The sequence below is a fragment of the Narcine bancroftii genome, chromosome 7 (genome assembly GCF_036971445.1).
Source record: "Narcine bancroftii isolate sNarBan1 chromosome 7, sNarBan1.hap1, whole genome shotgun sequence".
Lineage (NCBI taxonomy): Eukaryota > Metazoa > Chordata > Chondrichthyes > Torpediniformes > Narcinidae > Narcine > Narcine bancroftii.
In genome coordinates, this window is record NC_091475.1 from 85,215,473 (window position 1) to 85,243,046 (window position 27,574).

The following is a 27,574-nucleotide window of genomic DNA, read 5'->3' on the forward strand; positions in this document are numbered from 1 at the left end:
ATCTTGCATGGATCTGACTTTGTGCAAAATTAAATTGAGCCCTAGTGCATGTGATCCCGAGAGGGTTGGTGTGGGGAAGAAAACAGTCAATATTATGACTTTCTGTTGCGTAAAGCCGCGTCATCTGTGCATGTGTTAAGAAATGAGAATTGAAAAACTTCCTTTTTTCACATAATTTGCATATCTTGAACTTTGGGGGAACGAATTTTGAATTCTCTCAGGATGCATTTCTACCCCTCAAGCAACACTTGCTAGCTTATTTACATCAAACTTTCAATTTGAAACTAATATATTTTCCCTTTCTCTTATAAATGTCCATCAAATCATCTTGAAGTCTGTTTCACTAAAATGTAGAATGCAACTCTTGATAACGAAGGTGCTTTATTCCAACCATCTTTCTATGCTTTCTGAACCAACATATGACGATATTAGGCTTGGGAAAGTATTGTAAATGAAGTCCAATGAAGGTCCAGTTCAAGACAAAATAGTGTACACAGTGGTTCTGCTCATGCATTTCAGCACACTTTACTTGTTTCAGTGTTTATTGATAGCATATTTTTGAAGTTTAAACTTTTTGAAAGCTAATTTTATTTTTTAATGAATGTTTTGTAAAGGTGGTTAATTTTGGTTATTTAAAAAACTTGTCATGTTTAATATTGGTGTGGTGTGTGCCCAACACCACATTTGAAGATGGTTTAGACCTATTTTAAGAAAAATAATGCCACTAAATTCAAGGAACTGAGTAAGCATCTCGTCTGTTTGATGCTGTTGAAAATAAGCTGCAAATATGTCATTTACTTTTGATATAATGTCTGAGATTTAACAATTTCCTAATCTAGTTATCTTCCATTAATTTAACTAAACTCATGAACAACAAAGTTGTTAATTATTAGAGTCTATCCACTAATTTGCAGTCCTAAATTTCAGGACTTGAAAAGGAGGAAGGACCTCAGGCATCTCCATATCTGCAGTGTGGATCCTCCTGGATGTACTGATATCGATGATGCCCTGCATTGTAGAGAATTAGAGAATGGAAATCTGGAGGTAAGTTCAGCCATGAACTATATATTTGCATCTGATTGCATGGTTGATTGGGCTGCCTCTTTTTGACTGTCATCTGAAAAATAATTTGGGTTGAGGAATTAATGAAGGGGCACTAGAAGCAAAAGAATAGTAGTTGAATGAAACAGTCCCAGCCCACCTAAGCAAACCAACCACGTTATGTACCTAAGGTGGTCTCATTTGCCTGTATTTGGCCCATATTCCTCTCATTTTGACTGGGGGACTTGAGTGTGACCAATTGTTTCTTTTTCACTTCCAGGTTAAATTAGAAATGGAAATGCAGGTATTGAAATGAGATTGGTTTATTGATTTTTAGACTATTGGGAGACTCCTCAACAACAAACTCAATCGGTGGGGGGGGGGCCTCAATTAATTGATTTTTTAAAAATTCTCTTTATATTGCACAGTCAGTTTGTTTAAATTCACTATCTATTTACAGATCTTTTTGTTTCCATGTATATGCTGTGTACATTTTTTTTTGCACTACCAATAAGTGGTAATTCTGACTCGCCCACAGGAAAAAGAATCTCCGGGTTGTATGTGATATCATATATGTACTCTGACAATAAATCTGAATCTGAGAAATATTTATTACAGGAAGCTATTCTATTTTAAGTATGATGACCACTGAGATATTTAGGTATGATCTTTATCACAGCTGATTATTGCAATGGCACATTATTCACTTATTCCTAACTCAACTGGAAAATTAAATATTAAACAAATTGGAACTCTTGGGGCAATTGAATTTAATATGTTTCAACTTCTAAATGAAGGCTCTGAAATGAAGCAAAATAATTCATTGAGTAATGACTGGAAAATAACTAGGTTCCTGCAGAGTAATAGGTTTCTTAATGCTTCAGATAAGATGACTGATCATTCTTTCATTACTAATTAATTTGTTATGTTTTTTCAATGTGTAAATGGTTCCTTGTGAAATAGAAAATGTCTTCACATAGATAATGTTTGAGATTGTGGGTTTCTACCTCCAAAACAAAGATGTGATTTATAATTCGTAATATTCATAAATGCCTATTTATTGGCAAGATTTCACAGCAGATTCAAATTAGAGAATAAAAATGTTGTTTATGAATATCAAATTTATATTGTTCATGAATATTGAAATGCAGGTTGGGGTACATATAGCAGATGTGAGCCACTTCATTCGTCCAGGAAATGCACTGGACCAAGAGTCAGCAAATCGGGGAACCACAGTTTATCTTTGTGAGAAGGTATGGATTCTAATTTTAATCAAAATAATTAAAAATGCACTGCTTTTAATTGGACATCGTTTGTGTTATAAGAGCATTGTTAGATAGAACTTGCACATGTGATTGAACCAATTGCTTTAGGAAAATTATATTCATGCTGCTCCATTGATTTTGATAGGAGCCCAATGATTGTGATTTTGTTTCTGCAAGTTCAGTGACTGCAATAATGCAGAATGGCATTATTGTTAATAATTAAGATATTTTTGTTTTGTAATAGAGAATTGACATGGTTCCAGAACTGCTAAGCTCAGATCTTTGCTCCTTAAGATCCAACGTGGAGAGGTAACTTCGTTTTTATGTGCACATCCTAAAATCAACTTGGTTTTCAAATTTTTAAGATAGTTACTCCACTATTGGGAAGAAATAATTCAGATTGTGAAAATTGGATGAGATCTAATCTTCATCACATTTGCCAAAGAAACAATAAAATTACCTCATGCACCCATGATGACCGTGTTAACTTTATTTACTTTGCTACTAACTTTCACCCCGACCTCACATTCATTTGGTCCATCTCTGACAACACTCTCCCCTTTCTTGATTTCTCTATCTCCATTTCAGAAGACAATCTTCCTACAGACATTTTCTATAACTCCTGCAACTATCTTGACTTCGCACCCAGTCCCTTGTAAGGATTCTATTTCTTTCTCTTAATTCCTCCATCTCTGTCGCATTTGCTCCATAAATGAGGTCCTCCATTCCTGGTCATCCAAGATGTCTCCTTCTTCAAAAAATGTGGCTTCCCCTCTACCACCATCTCTGCCTTTACCCAGATCTCCTTCATTTTACGCACTGGTGCCCTGGCCCCATCTGCCCCTAGACGCAACAAGGATAGGATTTCCTTTATCCTCACCTTCCACCCCACCATCTTCTGCATCCAACATATTATTCTGTATAATTTCTGTCACTTACATACAATGTTATCCAACCACCAAATACATTTCGTCTTCTCCTCCCCTCTCCGCCTTCCATAGGGACTGCTCCCTTGTGACTCCCTTGTCCACTAATTCCCTTCCTGCTAATTGACCCCTTGGCACCTTCCCATGTGACCACATGAAGTACCACACTACCTCCCTCACTACCATTCAGGGATCCAAACAGTCCTTCCAAGTGAAGCAACACTTGTGAGTCATCCACTGAATTGGGTACTCCTATCGTGGCCTTCTGTACATTTGAGAGACTGGATGCAGACTGGGGGATAGCTTTGCTGAACACCTTTGCTTTGTCCTCATCAATGGCTGGGATCTCCCATTGGCCAACCACTTCAATTCTGCGCCTCACTCCCGCGCTGACGTGTCTGCCCATGGCCTCATGTGCTGCCATACCAAGACCACCTGGAAACTGGAGGAGCAACACGTAATATTCTGTCTGGAGAGTCCAAATGGATTGCATTAACATTGACTTCTCTGGTTTCTGCTTGACCACTCTCCATTCTCTCTCTTTTCCCTTTGTCTCCTTTCCTCCAGCTCTCTACCCCGTCCTTCTCCATTCAAAGAGCTATTCCCCCTCCCCCCCCCCCCCATGTTTCCATGTTTCTTCTTGTGCCCTCTCTCCCTTATCCACCTGAGTTTCAAACTGAACAAGACAAAATAAATGATCATGTATTTCAGGACCTGGAACAGCCACGGCATATCAACAACTCTGTAGTGGCGAGCACCAAGCTCCTTGAAATTCATTTAATAAATGACTTATGGACACACATCTACTGACTTGTCAGGAAGGTGCAACTGTGACTACACTTCCTGAGAAGACTGAAGCAGGCAAGGCTTGCCTGGTCATCATTCTGTCAAACTTCAACAGGAGATCTGTTGAGAGCATCCTGGCTAGCTGCATCACAGTGTGGTACGGTTGCTGCAGAGAAATGGATTTAAGGTCAATTGACAGGATCATAAGAGCAGCAGCAGAGATGATCACTGGAGTCTTTCCCCTCACTGCCCCTCCCTCCCCCAAAAGATGTGATCTACCACAATTGTTGTGTGAAGAGGACGTACAAAACCTTCTACCCTCCACACAGAATCCTTCAGCTGCTCGCATTGAGAAAGAGATCCAGGAATATCAACCAGCATCAGGCTGAGAGACATCTTTTTCCCATAGGCAGTGAGAATGCTGAACGCCCAAAGGAACCACTCATACTAACCATTTAAGACTCTGTACAAAACAATGTTTGTTTATTTATTTTATAGATAAAATACTTGTCCTGCATATGTATTGTTTGTAAATGTGTTACGTCTGGTGGTGTATCTGTGTGTTTTGCACCAAGAATCGGAGAATGCTCTTTTGTTAGGTTGTACTTGTGCAATCAATGACAATAGACTTGACTATTGACTCTTAACTCTTAAGCCTGTGCTCCTCCCCCTGTCCCTCCCATCATTTTATTCAGGCATCTGCCTGCTGCTCCTCCCCCTGTCGCTCCCATCATTTTATTCAGGCATCTGCCTGCTTTTTGCTCATGCCTGATGAAGGGATCAAGCCCAAAACATTGGTTATGTATCTTGATATAGAAAGGACATTGTTTGACCTGCTAAGTTTCTCCAGCTTTGTGATTTTAGAGTAAGATGGTAACAAGGCTGAGAATAAATTCTCAACTTGCAAATAAGGATATCAATTGTGTAATGATAAATTTATTGATCTTTGAAATTGATAACAATTTAATGTATTTTCTCTTTTTATTTTCCTTTTCCAGGTTTGCATTTTCATGTATTTGGGAAATGACACAAAATGCTGAAATCTTGCATACCATGTTTACAAAAAGTGTTATTAATTCTAAGGTAAAAGAACTTTTCTAAACATTTTATCGAGGAACACCTTTTGGGGAGAGAAAACTAGCAAGAGGGGAAAAGTAAAATAAGGAAGAGGACCATCATGCTCCAGTTTCTATAATACTTCAAGCTCCCGTATTTCCCTTTCCCTTGTTGTCTCCTCTCTCCTTTCCATCTTCTCTAACAAGCACCCAACATGGACCCACAATGTGACGTCCATTTCATTAACCCTTCAGGATTCCTTCTGTTCTCTCTCATTCCAGCTGATGTACTGACTACTTGAGTCATTGTCAAGTGCCCATTGCCTGGAATCCTTGTTATCAGTATTGCAGGTAGCTGACCACTCCAGCAACTCAGGAAGAAAGTTGTAGAGACCTCCCAGTGGCCAACCATTTTAATTGCACACCATTCACACGCCAACATGTTTGTTCATGGCCTCATGCACTACCAGACTCAGGCTACCCACAAATTTGGGGGAACAACACTTTATATTCTGACTGGGCATTCTCCAACCAGATGGCATTAACATTGACCTCCAGTTTCAGTTAGGTCCCTCCCATCTCTCTCTTTCTCTATTATCTGTCTCCTTTTCTCCAGCTCTCCATCCCATTTCCTCTATGTTCAGAGAGCTAACCTCCCCTACCCTCCTCCCCCTATTTTACCTCTTTTTTCTTTGCCCTTTACATACCAGTGACTTTTTGCCTGTTGGCCTGTACTCTTCTCCTGCCCCTTCCCACCTGTCCTCTCCTCACCCCCATCCACTCCTCCCCACACCTTTTTATTCAGGTGGTTCGCTCCTTTTTGCTCATACCTTGATGATGGTATCAGGCTCAAAATATTGGTCAATTTTTGTTTACATATCGATGCTATGGGACCTGCTGATTTTTCTCCAGCACCCTTTGTGTGTTACAAAAAAAACTAGTTAATTTGTCATTGTACTGATTAAGCATTTTAATGACAATTAATTAACAGCCCTGTGAGTTTTATTGGAGTTTATTTTTAAATATTGATTGTGATATTTATGTTATAGGCATCACTTACATATGCAGAAGCGCAGATGAGAATCGACGATGAAAACATGAATGATGAGGTCACAAAAGGACTTCGTCGCTTAAATAAACTGGCAAAGATTCTGAAAAAGAAGAGGATTGACAATGGGTAAGTGAACTTTATGAAGCTGTAATGGATCTGTGACTCAGGATTATTTCCACCATCAGATACTCAACATATGTTATGAGTTCAGGTTCCATGATTGCGAAAATGTTTTACCGAAAGAGTACATTTCTGTCAGAAGTATTCTTTTAAATAAGATGTAAAATCGAATTGTGTTTCAAGCTTTAAAAGTTTGTGGGGCACAATTTGCAAAAAAGTAGCACTTTCCCAATATATGTCAAAATTTGTATGATAACTGGTAAATAAATATCTTTTTAATGAAGAAAGTATACACAATTTCAATTACAGCAAAAGCAATTTAAGTTTGACATTATTCCCCCACCAAGGTGTAGAATTAAATTAATTTGGAGTTTGTCAATTCTGCTTGGCTTGTACTCAGTTATTGAATAGACAATTAGTTTCTGTGCCTTTTAGACAGAAGGGACTGCAGATGCTGGAATCTGGAGGAAACTGGAAGTTCCTCAAGCAGTTTGTCCTGTGCTTTGTCTGTCTTTAGAAAGCATGGGATAAGCTTTCTTTGAGATGTAAAATAGCTATTATTCATGCAGCTGGTGAATTTGTTCATTCGTTTTGAATGCCAGTTTTACCTCAAAGAATCGGAATGAATTTTCAATGAAATCTGCTTTGTGCTTTCAGTGCTCTGACGTTATCTTCCCCAGAAGTCCGATTTCACATGGACAGTGAGACTCATGATCCAATTGACCTGCAAACCAAAGAGTTAAAGTAAGTACCTCCAAATTTGAATTTAGGAAATCTTGGAACTAGTTTCTGGCATCTTGCAGATTCTATTGTCTTAGTCAGTGCTAACGAATTTCTGGACACTATTCCAGATTTAATTTTTAAGCAGTTAATGTTGTAAAATTTATTTAATGAATGCAGCCCCTGAATGTTGATGATGTGAATCTAAATAAATTATATCTGCAAATTATTTTCAAACCATATTCTGAAATAATTTTTGTTTTTGCATTTCTGTCTGGAAGGCAATGAAACTTTCTTTATGGGGTTTTTGTAAGTTGCAAAGACATGGGTTTTTGCCATCACTCCATGCTTTCCAATCCACTGTATAATCAGTCAGTTGTTTATGTTCATGGCTGAGTACAACACAATTCTTCAACTTTTAGGATACTTGCACTGTGTGGAGGAATTGGACAGAAAAATGGTAAAGGAACAGCCATGATTTTTTGGAATGGCATTGAACTTGTATCCAATTTTTCTTCCATTTCATAACTGAAGTGAAATTAAGGTCAGTCCCCTAGCCACATCATTAAAACTAAAAATATGTGATTTTTTTTTTTAAATGAAGGACCAAGATAATTTGTTAAAAATCCATTGTTATAAGTTCTGGAAACTGAAATAACATTGTTTGTTTCACAACAGAGAAACCAATTCAACAGTAGAGGAGTTCATGTTGCTGGCCAATATCTCAGTTGCGCAGAAGATTTATGAAGAATTCCCAGAATGTGCACTCCTCAGAAAACACCCAGCATCTCCTCCATCTAATTATGACATCCTTGTTAAAGCAGCAAATTCCAAAGTGAGTAGAAGACACTATATTCTATTGATTGATTTTTTTTTCCTTAATTTAATTTTATTCCTTGAATAAAGTGCAGATTTGAGATGTTGCATCAGTGAATTGTCATGAGCAATTCTTAATTCTGATGGAGGAGAAATGGGATAATTAAAGCCTCATCATTCTAACTTTTGCAAGTGATCATTTAATCCCTTTTCCTTCATTTGCTTAGCTAGCTTTGTATGCATCTCTGATATCCCCTCAATGACTCTAATAGTGGCATCTAGACCATCATCATTGTTTATTCTAAATTCCCCTTTTTGATTTCATTTTGCCCTCATGGATGCCTCTTAGTTTTGCTCAGGCTTACAAGAGAAAATGCTTGCCCTGTGCAAATCTGACAAAGCAGTCCATAAAGGTATTTATTAAGTCATCAATTTTGTCCTGCCTTACCTCATTTTCTCTTTTGAAGAGAAAATTACCTCAACCTTTTCAGCATTTCTTGACAGGTAAAACTCCATATTTCTGATAAGAAGTTTGTACCTTCTCCTTTTACAATAATGTGTCCAGAATTATTTACATGTTGGGTGGTGGCAGAACAAAATCTTGCTCACAACATTAACAAGTCCAAGCAGCCTATTTTGGACTTTGGGAAGATGACCCTGAGGGACCATGAATTCATATGTTGGAAGATCTCTCCTAGAGCCAGCACATGGAGGCAGCTGTGAAGAAGGAACACCAACTTTCTACAAAGTTTGAAGAGATTTGTCATGTCTTTGAATACTCTATCAAACTTCTACAGGTGCACTGTGACAAGTATACTGACTGGTTGCGTCATGACCTGGTTTGGTAACTTGAGTGCCCAGGGAACACAAAAGGCTGCAGAAAGTACCAAACATGGCCACATTCTCGGATTTCCCATCAATTGAAGGCACTTATGTAGGTGGTGCTTCAAGAAGGCAGCCAATATCATAAAGGAACCCCATCACCCTGGGCATAACCTCTTCTCACTGCTAATTTCAGAAGGTACAGAAGCCTGAAGACCAGCACTTCCAGATTCATGAACAGTTTTTATCCAATGGTTATCAGCCTCTTGAACCTCCCCTTACAACCCAAATCAGAAATTTCTCTTGGTCCACTAAAGATCTGTCTTCACCATTGAAATAAATTCCCATTTTTTTCTTGTGCTCACTGAATATTTATTTATCTATGGTTTATTTTATTATCTCTTTCTGTATTGGGGTAACAATTTAAATTGTGGTAGTTGGTGTTTTTTATGTCCGTACCTGTTTAGCTGCTGCATGTAGGAATTTTGGTGCATTTGTACAGAACAATGATAGAGTTCACTATCATATGCATATGTGAGCTTATCTGCTCCCTTTCAAATCCAGCCAACCATTAATTTTACTGCTTGCCCTTCACACTGCATGCTCGCACTTCATTAATTTATAATGTAGTGCAACATCCAAGGCCTCTTAAAATATAAGTATTGACAAGATTTTTTTTGTTACCTCTTCAACGATTTCACTGTTGGCAAGCAAGGCCTTTTTGAAATTCATTAGATTTATCATTTTCTAAATTTGATAAATTTCCCTTCTTAAATATAAATACTACATTCACTGGCTAATCTTATATCAATACCTCATTTTCTTGTAAATCATCAGATATGTGTATATGTGCATAATTTTGCAATGTACTGTACTTGCATTTTTAATGTCTATCTGTTCTACCACATTTATCAACAAACTTTAAATTAAATGTATTCCTTACATTTTCAGTTCAGTTAATTGTGGAATACAATCTATCCACTCAAAAGTCCCAATGGTTTGGCATCTAGCTCACTAGGCGATGTTTGCAATTCCCGCTTGCTGGGGCTCCTGTTCCCTTGCTTCCTTTCCACTTGCCAGGGCTCCGGTTCCCTTACTTCTCTTTCCACTCATTTGACTACTGCAAATTTCTCCTAATATAATTTGGTTTTATGACAGCATTCATGTAAAAATGGATGGGTGGTTGATGCAGACTCAAGGAACCAAAGGACCTGTTTCTGTATTGCATCTCATTACAGGTAGTCCCCAACTTATAACCGCAATGGGAGTACCAAAGTTTTAAAGCAAACTTTTCAATCAAATCGTTTTTCATCAAAGATCTTTGTCATATTTGATACACTATAACAAGGATACAAAGCATGTAAGAGCCAAAATGTGCATTCTTGTGCACATGTATTAGTCTTTGGTTGGCGCATGCAGGGTAGGTTCGTGTAAATGAATTTGCTTGGTGCTTGTGTGGTGGGTTCATGTATTGGAGTTATGGGAGAGTTAAGCACTCTGGCAATATTGAATTCGTGCCTTTAACTCTTAAGCATGCACCAACCAAATTCCAATACATAAACCCACGGCACGTATGCTAACTGAAGACTAACATACACACAGGAATCAAGATGGCAAAGTCCAGCCTATGGGCCCCAGGACGCCGAATAACTAGGTAAATATGCACATTTTCGCTCATGCATGTCCTACCTATATCCCTGTTATAGTTTGTCAAATGCAACAAAAATTGTGTAAATTATATATTATATATTTTTAAAATTTGGTCTTTAGTGTGGATGGACATAAGTCGGGTAGGCCATAAGTCAGGGTGTACTTGTATGTGCATTGTGTACCAAATCGTATAAAGCTATTGCTAAATTAAATACAAAAGTTTTTTTTTTCTGTTATTCTCAGAATCTAGTAATCAAGACTGATTCAGCAAAGGCCTTGGCAGAGTCATTGGATAAAGCAGAGGTACCTGGATTCCCATATTTGAATACACTCCTGCGAATTCTGACCACACGTTGTATGATGCAGGCTATCTACTTCTGCTCAGGAATGGATACTGACTTTCACCATTTTGGACTGGCTTCACCCATCTATACTCACTTCACATCACCTATCAGAAGGTATTGATTTTGTATGAGGCATTGATTTTTAATCTTAGTGCTATCAGCAAAAATAAATGTTCATGTATCAGAATTCTGCCTTATTAAGAAATTGCTTTAATGAAGGTGATCTCATTGGGACATGAATGTTTGGATAGTGTTATAAGATCAAACTAGCAACCATAAAGAAGGCATATCACATGGGTAAAGATGAACAATTATTTTAACAAAATTCACCTTCAAACTTTAATTTGAAATCCCCCCCTTTTATAACAATGCCCACTGGTTACTATGCAAATTTCTATAACAGTGTAAAACTAATAAATTCCCCTGCCTAAATATAACATATGTAATTAAAGTCTAAGTTATATTTCCAACCAGCCCACAGAAAAACTTAAACACGAAACAAACAAAATTTCGATCTCAACTGAAGGAAAGATCATAAACAAAATTCAGTTTGTTTGGTAAACTGAAGCCAAAAGATCTTAGAGAGAGAGAGAGAGAGAGAACACAAAATTCAAAGTTGTCTTCTTGTGTTGCTTGCAGAGAGAGGAACAATGGCTTGGTCCAGATCCTTCTGGCTGCCTTTGGAATGTTCATTCCTTTTTAAATGCCCAACATTCTAAACTGCCTCCCAGACAGTGACTCTGCTTGGGCCTCCTTCCACTTCACAGCACCACTCAGCAGTGGTGGTTTGTCATCAAATTCCAGAAATTTTTAGATCATTTCTGCACATGCTCAGTCTGTCTCCCACTCTCTCAGCAGTCCACCTTCACCTTGGCTCTCTATGGCAAACTGTCACTTTCCAACACAAAAAACACACAACACATAGGTCAATCTTCTTTCTTTCTTTGGCTTGGCTTCGCGGACGAAGATTTATGGAGGGGGTAAAAAAGTCCACGTCAGCTGCAGGCTCGTTTGTGGCTGACCAGTCCGATGCGGGACAGGCAGACACGATTGCAGCGGTTGCAAGGGAAAATTGGTTGGTTGGGGTTGGGTGTTGGGTTTTTCCTCCTTTGCCTTTTTTCAGTGAGGTGGGCTCTGCGGTCTTCTTCAAAGGAGGCTGCTGCCCGCCAAACTGTGAGGCGCCAAGATGCACGGTTTGAGGCGTTATCAGCCCACTGGCGGTGGTCAATGTGGCAGGCACCAAGAGATTTCTTTAGGCAGTCCTTGTACCTTTTCTTTGGTGCACCTCTGTCACGGTGGCCAGTGGAGAGCTCGCCATATAATACGATCTTGGGAAGGCGATGGTCCTCCATTCTGGAGACGTGACCCATCCAGCGCAGCTGGATCTTCAGCAGCGTGGACTCGATGCTGTCGACCTCTGCCATCTCGAGTACCTCGACGTTAGGGGTGTGAGCGCTCCAATGGATGTTGAGGATGGAGCGGAGACAACGCTGGTGGAAGCGTTCTAGGAGCCGTAGGTGGTGCCGGTAGAGGACCCATGATTCGGAGCCGAACAGGAGTGTGGGTATGACAACGGCTCTGTATACGCTTATCTTTGTGAGGTTTTTCAGTTGGTTGTTTTTCCAGACTCTTTTGTGTAGTCTTCCAAAGGCGCTATTTGCCTTGGCGAGTCTGTTGTCTATCTCATTGTCGATCCTTGCATCTGATGAAATGGTGCAGCCGAGATAGGTAAACTGGTTGACCGTTTTGAGTTTTGTGTGCCCGATGGAGATGTGGGGGGGCTGGTAGTCATGGTGGGGAGCTGGCTGATGGAGGACCTCAGTTTTCTTCAGGCTGACTTCCAGGCCAAACATTTTGGCAGTTTCCGCAAAGCAGGACGTCAAGCGCTGAAGAGCTGGCTCTGAATGGGCAACTAAAGCGGCATCATCTGCAAAGAGTAGTTCACGGACAAGTTTCTCTTGTGTCTTGGTGTGAGCTTGCAGGCGCCTTAGATTGAAGAGACTGCCATCCGTGCGGTACCGGATGTAAACAGCGTCTTCATTGTTGGGGTCTTTCATGGCTTGGTTCAGCATCATGCTGAAGAAGATTGAAAAGAGGGTTGGTGCGAGAACACAGCCTTGCTTCACGCCATTGTTAATGGAGAAGGGTTCAGAGAGCTCATTGCTGTATCTGACCCGACCTTGTTGGTTTTCGTGCAGTTGGATAATCATGTTGAGGAACTTTGGGGGACATCCGATGCGCTCTAGTATTTGCCAAAGCCCTTTCCTGCTCACGGTGTCGAAGGCTTTGGTGAGGTCAACAAAGGTGATGTAGAGTCCTTTGTTTTGTTCTCTGCACTTTTCTTGGAGCTGTCTGAGGGCAAAGACCATGTCAGTGGTTCCTCTGTTTGCGCGAAAGCCGCACTGTGATTCTGGGAGAATATTCTCAGCGACACTAGGTATTATTCTATTTAGTAGAATCCTAGCGAAGATTTTGCCTGCAATGGAGAGCAACGTGATTCCCCTGTAGTTTGAGCAGTCTGATTTCTCGCCTTTGTTTTTGTACAGGGTGATGATGGTCAATACACAACACAGAACTCTAACAATAGATTTGGAATTGAAATCTGTACAGAGGTATTCATTAGCTTCCTTATTGGGAGCTGCTCTTCCTTTTACAATTTCTAAGATTAGCAGACATGCCTTTAACCTAATGCTTAAACATACTTTACGTATTTGGTTTCAATTTCGCAATTTTTTTTATTTTAAAGAAAAATAGTTTATCAAGTACTGTTTATCACATCTATTTTTTTCTCATTGTCTATAATGGATCAAACCTCTTTTTGGGAAAGAAAAAGAATTGTCTATTTTCTTAGATCTGTTTATAGGTGGATGTTTAATATCTTTTGATATAATATCTAAAGTCACCTTTTTTAGCTATTTCCAGGTTAGAAGTGTTTTGAATATTACCTGAATTTCCCACATTATCAACCTGATTTGGTTGACATTTGAATCCTTCCCATAAGGGTTTCTTTGGCTTGGCTTCGCGGACGAAGATTTATGGAGGGGGTAAAAAGTCCACGTCAGCTGCAGGCTCGTTTGTGGCTGACAAGTCCGATGCGGGACAGGCAGACACGATTGCAGCGGTTGCAAGGGAAAATTGGTTGGTTGGGGTTGGGTGTTGGGTTTTTCCTCCTTTGCCTTTTGTCAGTGAGGTGGGCTCTGCGGTCTTCTTCAAAGGAGGTTGCTGCCCGCCAAACTGTGAGGCGCCAAGATGCACGGTTTGAGGCGTTATCAGCCCACTGGCGGTGGTCAATGTGGCAGGCACCAAGAGATTTCTTTAGGCAGTCCTTGTACCTTTTCTTTGGTGCACCTCTGTCACGGTGGCCAGTGGAGAGCTCGCCATATAATACGATCTTGGGAAGGCGATGGTCCTCCATTCTGGAGACGTGACCCATCCAGCGCAGCTGGATCTTCATAAGCGTGGACTCGATGCTGTCGACCTCTGCCATCTCGAGTACTTCGACGTTAGGGGTGTAAGCGCTCCAATGGATGTTGAGGATGGAGCGGAGACAACACTGGTGGAAGCGTTCTAGGAGCCGTAGGTGGTGCCGGTAGAGGACCCATGATTCGGAGCCGAACAGGAGTGTGGGTATGACAACGGCTCTGTATACGCTTATCTTTGTGAGGTTTTTCAGTTGGTTGTTTTTCCAGACTCTTTTGTGTAGTCTTCCAAAGGCGCTATTTGCCTTGGCGAGTCTGTTGTCTATCTCATTGTCGATCCTTGCATCTGATGAAATGGTGCAGCCGAGATAGGTAAACTGGTTGACCGTTTTGAGTTTTGTGTGCCCGATGGAGATGTGGGGTTTAATAGGTAATATTTACAATAATTTATTAAATTGCAATCGATCTCTAATGATTAAAATTAGAGGAGCTTGAGAATTGGAACTTCAGTCACTTCTCCCAGAGGAACTTCGTGAAAAGATTTTGGAATGATTAATACCTTTTCATTATGTGCCTGACATGCATTGATTCAGTTTAAAGTGGTACATTAGGTTCATGTGTCAAAAGATAAATTGGCCCATATCTTTCCTAGTGTCCTATGTGTGATAGATGTAAATTACATTGGCCACACTAGCACATATGTTTTGGTCTTGCTCTGTATTGGACAGATATATATTGGTATTAGATTATAACCTAATCCATTGACTGCTATGTTTGGAATTATAGTTCAAGAAGTGGGTCAAATTCCCACTTCTGCACATCAGGTTGAAGCCTTTACTATATTTTTGGCCAGAAGAGCCATTTTATTTAAATGGAAAGATCCTAAGTCACTTACTTTGATGTGATGGTTCTCTCAAGTTGTGTCATATTTAATTTTAGAAAATATTAGAAGATGCACCTTTGATACCTCTGTTAAGTTTGAAGAGACTTGGCATCCTTTTATAAACTCTTTTCGTATGAGTTCATTTGTATTTTGTCTTTACCTTCCAGACTGTTCTGGATTTCTGTTGTTTTTTTTTAATTGGTAAAGGCTAGATAATGTTTGTATTGATCTGTTGTAGTGAGCTCTCGGGTTAGGCCTCCCAGCCTTTTTATTTGGTGTTTTTTGTTAACTTTGGTTGGTTAGATGGGGTTTTAACAATTGTTTTTCTTTTTTGAATATTCCAAATTGAAGAGAAAGGGATAATATTGTTCAATATGTTATAATGTTATAGATTGCAATAGATTGATGTTTCTGTTTTTACTATCTGATTGTGTATTCTATTCTCCTCATGTAATATGTTTAATAAAAAAAAAAGATTGAAAATAGAAGGAAAAAAAAGAATTCTGCCTTACTAAGAAATCACTTTAATGAAGATGATCTCATCGGGACATGAATGTTCAGATGCTTGCTATAGATCAGGATAATTGGGTGGAAGAAATGATTCTCTTGTTGGATTGAATTCTCAAGGACAAATTGTCTTTTCCACAAATTATTTAGTGTGAAACATACTGAACGTGACCTCTTCTTAAAACTGCAAGTTTTATTTAGTTGGACGGACTTAATTCTTTACTTTTTAGTAAGAAGTTCACTTTGATTAAACTGTCAAGTAAATGTCATTCATCTTCCTTTATTTAATGTTTCATTGTACTTTTTTTTTCTCTGTTTTGAGAAGCAACAATACTATCTGCTGACCTCAAATGCTCCCCATAAAGACCAGTAAACCCAATGGCAGAAACTTCCCCTCAGCTGATGCTTGCTGCTGTTGGATATCAATTGAAAGTAGCTCTGACGTCCTGGAGCTTTGATGTATTTCATCTGTCTGAGTAGCTAACCTCAAATAATTCTTGCAGACAGGAAACCTAGAGTCACTTTTCAGTAATCTTTTAAACATCATATTAAGTGTTGTCTAAAGAAAATACATATTTGCCTAAGTAGAAGCTGTGGCAGCGCTTAAGAGCTCTCATTTAGCAGAAATTATGACATCCTTCAGTATCATAGTCGACCTAGACCTTGTGTAACTAAGTCTTTCAGAACATTTTATTGTGAAACTACAGTAAAACCCCCAGTATCCAGCATCTACAATGTATTATGCTAGTTGGTTATCCCCGATTTCTTGAGACTGTGTAATGCCTGATTGGCGAACTAGCGGCGAGGTGTGCCAATTTTAAAGTTGTGTATTTTTTTACCTATTTATTTTCTTCAAGTTTTTTTGCCCATTGCTTGAGGCTGCCAGTTGCTTGAACTCTGGATATTGGGTTTTGTTGTACTTTGTAATCTTTTGAAAAGTGCCTTAGTTCAAGCGATTTCAATCCATTCTGTTCAAGAAAAATGAAAACCTCAAGGTGTATTGGATCAATGATTGGAGCTTAAGAGTTTCTAAAGTAAGCTATATGGACATGAAAAGCCCAAGGCTGCTATCACTTGCACGAATACGAGCATTCTGGATGGCACAGGATTGGAAGTCCCTTCACAAGCAATGCAGAAGTGAACATGATGGGACGTTGTCAATGTGTGGGTACTAGATTACTCTCAAGCCACTTCACAACCTGTAAAACTGGAGTTAAAGCCAATCATCCCCGATCCTGGAATTTGCCTAAGCAAAAGACCACTGCAAAATCTGGGCTGTTATATTCAATGTACATAATATGATGATGTTTGGATCTTCGCAGATTCCTTCTGTATTTCTGGCCAATGATGGGTATTGTTTGATATTTAAGTCACTTGTCTGTGTTTTGACTCATTGTAGATATTCTGATATCATAGTACATCGTCTCTTAGCTGTGGCAATCAAAGCTGACTCCACCTACCCAGACATCATGGACAAGCACAAACAGCAAGTTCTATGTAATAACCTCAATTATCGTCACAAGATGGCACAATATTCCCAGCGAGCTTCTGTGGCATTTCATACTCAGGTAAAAAAATGGCATAACATTTACTCAAACATATTTCAATTTTTTTTAATTTATTCCTCATAACAGCTTCATGGTGTTTCCAACTGTTCCATTAAAGAAGGGTTTTGCATATATTTATTGGGCAAGAAGTTTTAATTTCTGGGCTAAATGGAGAATACGTAACCCAAGTTTTTTCATTATATTTTTCTTTTTTTCACTGCTACTTTTCTAGATTTCTCTCAGAAATGTAGTGCAACCGCAGAGCAGAAGATTGGGTAACTTCTGATGGTTGTAATTTAGTAACTATAGAACTTGTCGATTGCTTTTTTTTTTAATATAAAGTTCAGAATAGACTAGTATCAGCATATTACAGGAATGTACAAGCATCATATTTACCAATAATCATGAGTGAAACACAAACGTCTGCAGACACTGTGATTGTAGTAGAAAACGTACCGAAATGCTGGAGGAACTCAGCCGGTCTTTCAGCGTCCATAGGTTACAAAGATCTATCGCCGACGTTTCGGGCCTGAGACCCTCTTCAGGGAATAAGCAGAATGAGCCAGAAGCTGGAAATCCCAGAATTCAGACAATACTGGTTGGGGGAGGAATCCAGACCCACAAAAAGGTGTTAATTGGATATTATAAGGGGAGTGGTGAGAATTAAGCCTGCAAATTGAGACAGGGAAAAGGAAGAGAGTCAGAACTGGGGGAAGGTGACAGGGGAAGAAGTAAGTTTGGGGAAGGTGGGGTTTAACGAAAGCCACAAAAGTCAATATTAATGCCATTCGGTTGGAGAGTGCCCAGTCGGAAGATGGTGTTTTTCCTCCAATTTGCAGGTGGTCTCAGGCCAGCAGTCCATGAGACCATGGACAGATGTGTTAGCAAGGGAATGGGATGGGAAGTTGAAAAGGGTGGCCACTGCGAGATCCGTGCTAATGTGGCAGACAGAGCCAAGGTGCTCAACGAAGTGATCTCCCAGTCTCTCTGATGTAGAGGAGACTACAACAGGAGCACCAGATGAGTAGATGACCCCTCCAGATTGATAAGTGAAATGTTGCTTCTCTTGGAAAGACTGTTTAGGCCCCAAATGGTCGTGAGGGAGGAAATGTGGGCACAAGTGCAGCATCTCCTTCGGTCACAAGGGTAGGTACCAAGGGGATGATTGGCAGGAAGGGAGTAGTCAAGGGAGTCACAAAGAGAGTGATCCCTGTGGAAGGAGGAGAGGGGAATATGTGTTTGGTGGTGGAATCACTTAGTCAGTGGTGAAAATGGTGGAGGAGGATGTGTTGAATGCAGAGGCTGGTAGGTGAGGACAAGAGGATTCTGTGTCTGTTGCATCTGTACCCATGAAGAGTACTTTAATGGCAGATCATCATAGATGTTTTTCAAACAACATGGCTTTCCCTCAGTTTGCAACCACATATCCTCTATTGCCCATACATCTGCCTTGGCCCCCTCCGCCCCCCCCCCCCCCTTCCCCATGCAACAAGGACAGGATTCCTCGCACAGACTGCAAGATTGCTTTATTGATTACCTCAGCTCTGTCCGCCACAACAGTGTGGATCTCCCAGCGGTCACCCATTTCAGTTCCCCATCTCATTCCCTTGCTGACATGTCTGTCCATGGTCGAATGCACTGCCAGACTGAGATCACCCGCAAATTGGAGGAAGAACACCTCATAATCCTCCAATCGGATGGCATTAATATTGACTTGCCTGGCTTTCGTTAACCCCCCTCCCCCCCCCTCACTTTTTCCTCTATCGCCTTCTCTCAGCTCTGTCTCTCCCTTTTCCCTGTGTCCTTTCTCATAGACTTAATCAATTCTCACCTCTCCCTTTATCATAACCAATTAACACTTCTTGTGGGTCTGGATTCCTCCTCCAACCAGCATTATCTGTATTCTGAGATTTCCTGTTGATTCCTGAAGAAGGGCTCAGACCCTAAATGTCAACAATAGATCTTTATCTCCTATGGACGCATTTCGGTGCGTTCAGATTTAATCATGCACTTCAGTTTTAGCGACAATTGCAGGTACTTGCTCACAAAACGCTGACCATGAGTCAGTGACCATTAGTGCTCCATTCAAGCATACTACTTGACTTCTCTAACTTTCAAGCATTATCCATTTTCATCAGATCCTCATCTTTTTGAGTGCATCCCTGCAAACTAACCTCAGTCAATCCATGCTCTAGTTCAACATTCTCATCAGGATTATTAAAGAAGTGTTTTATTCTTCCCCTGAGTTTTGTACCTAATTTATTCGTAATTACCTTATTCTGATGTGCTTTAGTTTTGTTACAGCATTCATCTGGTAATATCCTCTGAAACCTTTCTTAATTTTGCAGATTTTTTATTGATTTAACCCTCAGGGACCTTTTCCAGTCAAGAGATCCAGCTGTTCATCTTTCCCTAGTTGGCATCATCTTTCCAAGACCATTCTTATTTTTGAAGTTGTATTTTACTTTGGTAGTGTACTTAAGGTCATTTTTATTCTTGATCCACATATAGTTTATATCACTACTTTTAAAACTGCTTGCATGTGTTAAGCTTATTTTCATTATTCTGATTAAAATGAGCAAAGTTCTATCGTAGTAATATTCTAGTTTCAAAGGAATTTATGTTGACTATAAATTAACGTGCAAAGTCAGTTTTAAACATTGTTTTGGTATGTATTTATTAGGAAGTATTGATCTCTATCCATTGTTATTTCAGTTATTCTTTAAAAAGAAACAAATTATTGATGAAACTGGTTACATTCTGTTTGTGAAAAAGAATGCCATTGTGGTGCTAATTCCAAAGTTTGGATTGGAGGGTACAGTTTTCTTTGAAGAAAAAGGCAAACAATCTCCAAAGATGCACTACAATGAAGAGGTACCAAACTTGTTTCCAGTCTTCTTACAATTAGTTATTGCTCATTAGTTTAAGATGTATTTTATTCTCGATCCTTGTACAGGTTGAGTACCCCTTATCTGAATACCTTGCATCTAAAATGATCCAAAATCCCAAACTTTTTTCATCTGTGGTCCCGAAAGGTAAAATGCAATATGACATAGGGTTCATAAATCCCAATCGGAAAATAGGATGTAGTGGGTACAGTGCAGGTACATAATCTTTTATCTGAAACCCTTGGGACCAGATACTTTTGGAATCTTTGGATATTGGTGCTAAGCAACTGCGCTGATTTCAGATTCACGCAAAACAAAGAAACATTCCAACTTTGGGGGGTGGAGGGAGGTGGCAAATGAAGTTTCATGACCATCAAATCAATCAGTGGTATACATTCACTTCTTCGTTGTTGAACCCACTCAATGAATACACGGTCAAGATCTGTGTTTTTTTTTTGTCCTATGCAATGTTTTCCTATTTTTTATTAGTTTCCGGTCATCATTGTCACTGTAAAACTTCAACAACATATCTTTCTGCTTCTTTAAGTCACATATGGTGGTAATTCCCACACCAAAATCTTCAGTAAGACGCCGCACAGATACACCACGATCAAGCTTCTGCAATAACTCTACTTTCTGCACTATTGATAATGACAGACACTTCCTTTTCTGGTTCTTTCTGTTACCCATAGGAGACTGCAGTTCTTTTTGACATTTTCTCAGTCTTCAGTCCATGAGCAGCAGAGGCATGTCTGCTTGGTAAGAGCACTGAGACACGAGGGTGGGTTGCATCGGGTCTTGTTTGGCACCAAACACGAGGTTTGGTGTGCAGATGAGATCCATGGAAAAAATGATCATTTTCAGAGTTTTCAGTTTTCAGAATTTTGGATCAAAGATTATGGACCTGTAGTGTAGATTTTTCAATATGTCTACTTCAGTTAATTTGTGTATATATAATTATTTGTAATGTGAATGCATGTATCTTTAAGTCTGAGTTAATGAGTGCATTTTTTAAATGTTTCTCCAAAATCCGAAACATTTCTGGTCCCATGCATTTCAGGTAAGGGGTTTTTGACCTGTATAACTTTATACCAACCTTTCTCACTTGCAGAGAATCTGTAATAAATATTAAGTTGATTGGGGAATTAGAGTGCATCTCTAGATTCAGCACATATTTCCTTGATTTGTTTTTTAGAAGATTGAGTTAATCTGTAAAGCTTTTAAAGTTTTTAGAGAGCGTGAAAGGACAGATTCTGAGAGTCAAGGCATTTCAGCCTGATGGAGAAGGGGATGTATTCTTGAATCTTTGGAATATGATACCTTGTTGATTCTCAGTTGGAGATTATTCAAGGCATTCTGAAGTTGCCCAAAAACTAAGTGTTTTTAGGGATATGATAGTGTAAGAAGAGAGTGCAGAGGGATGACTATTTGCTGTTTTATTGCATAAATGAGAAGGGCTCTGAAGTTCCTATTGCCTTTTCTTATTTCCTACAATGTTAAATAGTCAACGAGGACCTTCCAAAATCTGTGGATTTGTCAACTTCAGTCCTTATCAAGTTCAAGTTTATTGTCATTTGATAATACATATACAACATGACAAAACAGTGCCTCTCCAGTCCATAGTGCTCTCACAAAAACACACAATACATAAAGATGACATAAATAATCCAAATAAATATTTGGGATGATTGTCATGGTTATAGGATACTGTTTATCAGTCTCACTGCTTGTAGGAAGAAACTTTTCTCTAGCCTGGCAGTCCTGATTTGATGCTCTTGTAGCTTGTTGAGGGTAGTGAGTTGAAGATGCAGTGCGCTGGGTGAAAGGGGTTTTCCATAATTCTTTTGAGCTCTTTTTAGTCAGTGCTCCCAGTCAATGTCATCTCTGCAGGAAAGGCAGACCCCAGTGATCCTCTCGGCTGTTTTAATGATCCTCTGTGTAGACTTCTGATCTGATGCTTTGCACCTCCCATGATGCAGCCACACTCTCAACTGTGGCCCTGTAAAAGGTTGTAAGAAAGACCATAGTCTGTCTGGGTTGGCAGGAAAACCTCAAGCCCCATCACCCTGAGTACTGACAATCTTCAGGGCTGTGTGCTCTTTTCATGGTGCTGATTCCCAATTGCACTGCCAGAATCATCTCCAAACAGAATAATTATATTTGCGGATGATGCAACAGTAGTTGGCCTCATCAGCATTACAGAGAAGAGGTTGAAGGGCTTGTAAAATGATGTGAGGGGAATAACTTGAGTCTTAATGTGGGCAAGACCAAGGCGATGATTGTGGATTTCAGGAGGACAAAGATTCTCCAACGGTTCTGTCGTGGATGATTCTGTTTTGGAAAGAGGGGAGAGCACAAAGTTCCTTGGCCTTCCCTGGACTCCCAACACCTTCACACTAGTCAGGACAGTGCAGCAGTGCCTACACTTCCTCAGGAGGCAGGGGAGGCCAAGGCTACTGAACCCCATCATGACAAACTTTTACAGGAGAACAGTTGAGAGTGTCCTGTCTGGCTGCATTCTGTGCATGGTAGTTGGGAATTAATAAAAATTCAAGGGGGAAAATACTATGCAGTCATTGGACAGTTTATTTGTGCAGTGGCTTCCTTTTGATTTTGATAATCTAAACGATATAGGGGTATTGAAGATTATCTATCAAGTTTCTGTTTTATTGTATGTTAATGTTGATTATACAAATCATGTTTGAAACATTAAATATCATGAGAATAAACGTAAGTTTGCTAATCAGATACTATCAATTGAGATGAGCAGATGTCATGTTAAAATTATTTTAAATTTTAAAAGAAACAACTCTGGAAATGGAAATGTGATTCAATTATAGGAACTGCAGAGATGCTGAGTTGAATAATGTGTAAACCTTTTTAAAAATTGTGTCCCAACTTCTCTTGATTTTACAGATCCCCTCTTTAACAGTTGAAGGAAGATTATTTAAAATGTTTGACCAGGTAACTGTGACAATCACTGTGGATGCATCAAATATACAGCATCAGAAGATTAGAATGGGACTGGTTGAACCAGTGGTAAGAATTAATTTGAGTTCAAATTAAATGTGGCGTCACATTCTCCACAGCAACACAGTTGTATTCAAAGTAATCCAACATTTGATCTTTCTGTTCTTACTTTAATAATTAAGAGAGTAAATTCTAAAATTCATTTGCATTTCCAAACTGAAATTTCCCACTTTTCTCCAACATCCTTTCGACAAACTGGGTGCTCCGTTTCCATTGTGCCCTGTGCTGTGTCAAGTCCGTTACAGCATTTCCATTCTATCGAGAGTTCTTTGTTCAGTTCAGCTAAATTTTAATTTTGTTCTGTCCTTATACAAGTCATGATAAATATTGAATTCCCTCATTCTGCAAGAGAACATGGTCCAGCACCAAAATGTGTTAAATGCTCTGCGCCAAAGAGTAATTTGCTGATTTATAAAAAGATCCAAGGTAAAGATGTGGTGAAATGAATCTCGAGGTGATTTCTACCATGTGCCTTTATAAGTCAGATAGCATCTGGCAAAATTGAATGTTTTGATAATTTCAATGTAATAATATTTTTCTCCATACTTGATGGCATATAAGACCCACTTTTTTCCCCCAAAAATTGACTCCAATATATCCCCCCCCCCCCCCCCCCCCCCCCCGGGTCTCATATGCGAAGTTGAAATTTCCTTAGTCTGTCGCAGCTCCTGTTTGCTGTCTGCAGTTTCCCAGCAGATCCTGTGCACGGCTCCTGTTCGCCAGCCATAGTTTCCCGGTGGACCCTGTGTATGTGTGGTGGGCACTGGGGGCTGAACATTGCCAGGGAGAAGCAATGGCCTGACTTGGGCCTGGGCCTGGTGGCAGATGAGCCAGTTGCTAGGCTGAGTGGTGTGGCACTGTGGCCGCACTGCTGCTTCGGCAGAGAGGTAAGGAGTTGCAGGAGGCCAAGGGACTGCAGTTGCTACGAGAGTGCAGAGTGAGCATGTTGCTTGCTGTGGGGAAAGGTTCCATATGGTATTAAAGTGTACAGCCCGCTGCGCAGCTCAGACGGCAAAGTCCTCCTCAGCGACAAGATCTCCATCCTCAACCGATGGTCAGAACACTTCCAATCTCTTTTCAGTGCCAACCGCTCAGTCCAAGATTCCGCCCTGCTCCAGCTCCCTCAACGGCCCCTAAGGCTAGAGCTGGATGAGGTCCTCACCCGGGAAGAGACATATAAGGCAATTGAACAACTGAAAAGTGGCAAAGCAGCAGGTATGGATGGAATCCCCCCCAGAGGTCTGGAAGGCTGGCGGCAAAACTCTGCATGTCAAACTGCATGAGGTTTACAAGCTTTGTTGGGACCAAGGAAAACTGCCTCAGGACCTTCGTGATGCCACCATCATCACCCTGTACAAAAACAAAGGCGAGAAATCAGACTGCTCAAACTACAGGGGAATCACGCTGCTCTTCGCTAGGATTCTCCTAAATAGAATAATACCTAGTGTCGTCGAGAATATTCTCCCAGAATCACAGTGCGGCTTTCGCGCAAACAGAGGAACTACTGACATGGTCTTTGCCCTCAGACAGCTCCAAGAAAAGTGCAGAGAACAAAACAAAGGACTCTACATCACCTTTGTTGACCTCACCAAAGCCTTCGACACTGTGAGCAGGAAAGGGCTTTGGCAAATACGAGAGCGCATCGGATGCCCCCCAAAGTTCCTCAACATGGTTATCCAACTGCACGAAAACCAACAAGGTCGGGTCAGATACAGCAATGAGCTCTCTGAACCCTTCTCCATTAACAATGGTGTGAAGCAAGGCTGTGTTCTCGCACCAACACTCTTTTCAATCTTCTTCAGCATGATGCTGAAACAAGCCATGAAAGACCTCAACAATGAAGACGCTGTTTACATCCGGTACCGCACGGATGGCAGTCTCTTCAATCTGAGGCGCCTGCAAGCTCACACCAAGACACAAGAGAAACTTGTCCGTGAACTACTCTTTGCAGACGATGCCTCTTTAGTTGCCCATTCAGATCCAGCTCTTCAGCGCTTGACGTCCTGTTTTGCGGAAACTGCCAAAATGTTTGGCCTGGAAGTCAGCCTGAAGAAAACTGAAGTCCTCCATCAGCCAGCTCCCCACCATGACTACCAGCCCCCCCACATCTCCATCGGGCACACAAAACTCAAAACGGTCAACCAGTTTACCTACCTCGGCTGCAACATTTCATCAGATGCAAGGATCGACAATGAGATAGACAACAGACTCGCCAAGGCAAATAGCGCCTTTGGAAGACTACACAAAAGAGTCTGGAAAAACAACCAACTGAAAAACCTCACAAAGATAAGCATATACAGAGCCGTTGTCATACCCACACTCCTGTTCGGCTCCGAATCATGGGTCCTCTACTGGCATCACCTACGGGTCCTAGAACGCTTCCACCAGCGTTGTCTCCGCTCCATCCTCAACATTCATTGGAGCGCTTTCATCCCTAACGTTGAAGTACTCGAGATGGCACAGGTCGACAGCATCGAGTCCACGTTGCTGAAGATCCAGCTGCGCTGGGTGGGTCACGTCTCCAGAATGGAGGACCATCGCCTTCCCAAGATCGTGTTATATGGCGAGCTCTCCACTGGCCACCGTGACAGAGGTGCACCAAAGAAAAGGTACAAGGACTGCCTAAAGAAATCTCTTGGTGCCTGCCACATTGACCACCGCCAGTGGGCTGATATCGCCTCAAACCGTGCATCTTGGCGCCTCACAGTTCGGCGGGCAGCAACCTCCTTTGAAGAAGACCGCAGAGCCCACCTCACTGACAAAAGGCAAAGGAGGAAAAACCCAACACCCAACCCCAACCAACCAATTTTCCCCTGCACCCGCTGCAATCGTGTCTGCCTGTCCCGCATCGGACTTGTCAGCCACAAACGAGCCTGCAGCTGACGTGGACATTTACCCCCTCCATAAATCTTTGTCCGCGAAGCCAAGCCAAAGAAAACCTCATTAGAACGTGCCGGGGTCAGGGGCAGCAGGGTGGGGGACTGTTATGCACGGGGAGTTGGGTTGCTGGCTGATTGTCATCAGCTCGCCCCCTTAGCAGTTTGGGGTCCATAGACACCGTGCTATAAGCTATTCCGCGGATTAAAGAATTGGGTTCTCATGTGGTGTCACTGTTTAAAATATGAAAACTACGATTCTGATCTGTTGTGAAATTAAATTACTTGATTTTGAAATGTTCTTGGTGAGACCCCACCTGGAGTATTGTGTGCAGTTTTGGTCACCTTATCTAAGGAAGGATGTTCTTGCAATGGAGGGAGTGCAGAGGCGATTCACCAGGCTGATACCTGGAATGGCAGGAATGACTTATGAGGAAAGATTGCGCAAATTGGGATTGTACTCACTGGAGTTTAGAAGATTGAGAGGGGATCTCATAGAGACATATAAAATTCTGGCAGGACTGGACAGAATGGATGCAGATGGGATGTTTCCAATGATGGGAAAATCCAGAACCCGGGGCCATGGTTTGAGGATAATAGGCAAGCCATTTAGGACCGAGATGAGGAGGAATTTCTTTACCCAGAGGGTGGCGAATCTGTGGAATTCATTGCCACAGAGGGCAGTAGAGGCAGGTTCATTAAATATATTTAAGAGGGAATTAGATATATTTCTTCAGTATAAGGGTATTAAAGGTTACGGAGAGAAGGCGGGGACGGGGTACTGAACTTTAAGATCAGCCATGATCTCGAATGGCGGAGCAGGCTCGAAGGGTCGAATGTCCTACTCCTGCTCCTATCTTCTATGTTTTATAGTGGCTTGTACAGATGGTCGAAGAATTGAGAGACATTTACCCATAAATACACTAAAAAAAATTCTTAATGTTCCTTGTTGAAATGGGGGACTTATATACCTGCCGGTCTTGTATGCCGTCAAATATGGTAGTATGTTTGCTATTTAGTCATATCTAATCAATTTCATCTTTCTATGAGCTAAATTTGTGTGTCATGGTCTCTGCTCTTGGGTGAATCGTTTACTGGTAGTTTAATCTTCCTTGTTGCTATTTTAAATTTCTCCCATGTTTTCAACGATCTTTTTAAAAACAATGTTAAACGAAATGTTTGGCAATTGGCAACTTTAGTTCGAAGCAAATTAATTCTGAAATGCATAGTTTAACTCGAATTTCTTTCATTCAAATTTTTGGTTTGTTTTCTGTTTTTATTGGAAGACTTGAATGTACAAGCTTTGAAATTCATTTCTTGTGACAGATACCTGGAGTCAGTGTTCAAAAGACTGCTGCTCAGGAAAACCTTGCTCGCGAAGAACCTGAAGTGAAGAAAGCCAGGCGAAGCGAGGAAATCTGATTGGCGATTGTTCTATGCCAAATTTTAGACAATTAAATACTTGTGTACGAGGAAGTAATTTGTATGATTTACATGTTATGTATATCTTTTGAATAAACTTTTTAAAAAATGTATAAATAAAGTTTTTATTCCAATTAGTCCATGATTAGTGCTATAAAGGGAGGTTCAAGAGTCTGATAGATAATGGAACAAAATGGTTTTCAGGCTTCTGCACCCTTTGCCTGAAGTGAGAAGTGGTGACCAGGATGATGGGTGGTTCTTCATGACTTTGGCTCGCTTTGAAAATGTATTCTTAAGAGATTCATGGTTTTGTTGGCATGATCAGTTAAGAATAGTTTTGTGGTTTAAAGCATCCATATCAGGACAGCAAGGGATGATATTAAAACTAACTGGTTCAATCCCATGA

General features: G+C 40.5%; 1 protein-coding gene across 1 annotated transcript in view; it reads left to right on the plus strand.

Moving 5' to 3' along the window:
- dis3 (DIS3 exosome endoribonuclease and 3'-5' exoribonuclease) overlaps positions 1–27,277 on the plus strand; it is a 64,818-nt gene extending 37,541 nt beyond the window's left edge. Inside the window, exons 10-21 of the mRNA XM_069890570.1 lie at positions 928–1,044; positions 2,193–2,294; positions 2,551–2,615; positions 5,017–5,101; positions 6,123–6,250; positions 6,902–6,988; positions 7,643–7,799; positions 10,496–10,710; positions 16,805–16,973; positions 19,668–19,826; positions 22,757–22,879; positions 27,073–27,277. Of these exons, the coding sequence (XP_069746671.1) occupies positions 928–1,044; positions 2,193–2,294; positions 2,551–2,615; positions 5,017–5,101; positions 6,123–6,250; positions 6,902–6,988; positions 7,643–7,799; positions 10,496–10,710; positions 16,805–16,973; positions 19,668–19,826; positions 22,757–22,879; positions 27,073–27,168 (1,503 nt within the window). The 3' untranslated portion in view covers positions 27,169–27,277. The remainder of the gene's footprint in view (positions 1–927; positions 1,045–2,192; positions 2,295–2,550; positions 2,616–5,016; positions 5,102–6,122; positions 6,251–6,901; positions 6,989–7,642; positions 7,800–10,495; positions 10,711–16,804; positions 16,974–19,667; positions 19,827–22,756; positions 22,880–27,072) is intronic.
- Positions 27,278–27,574: the final 297 nt, after the last annotated feature.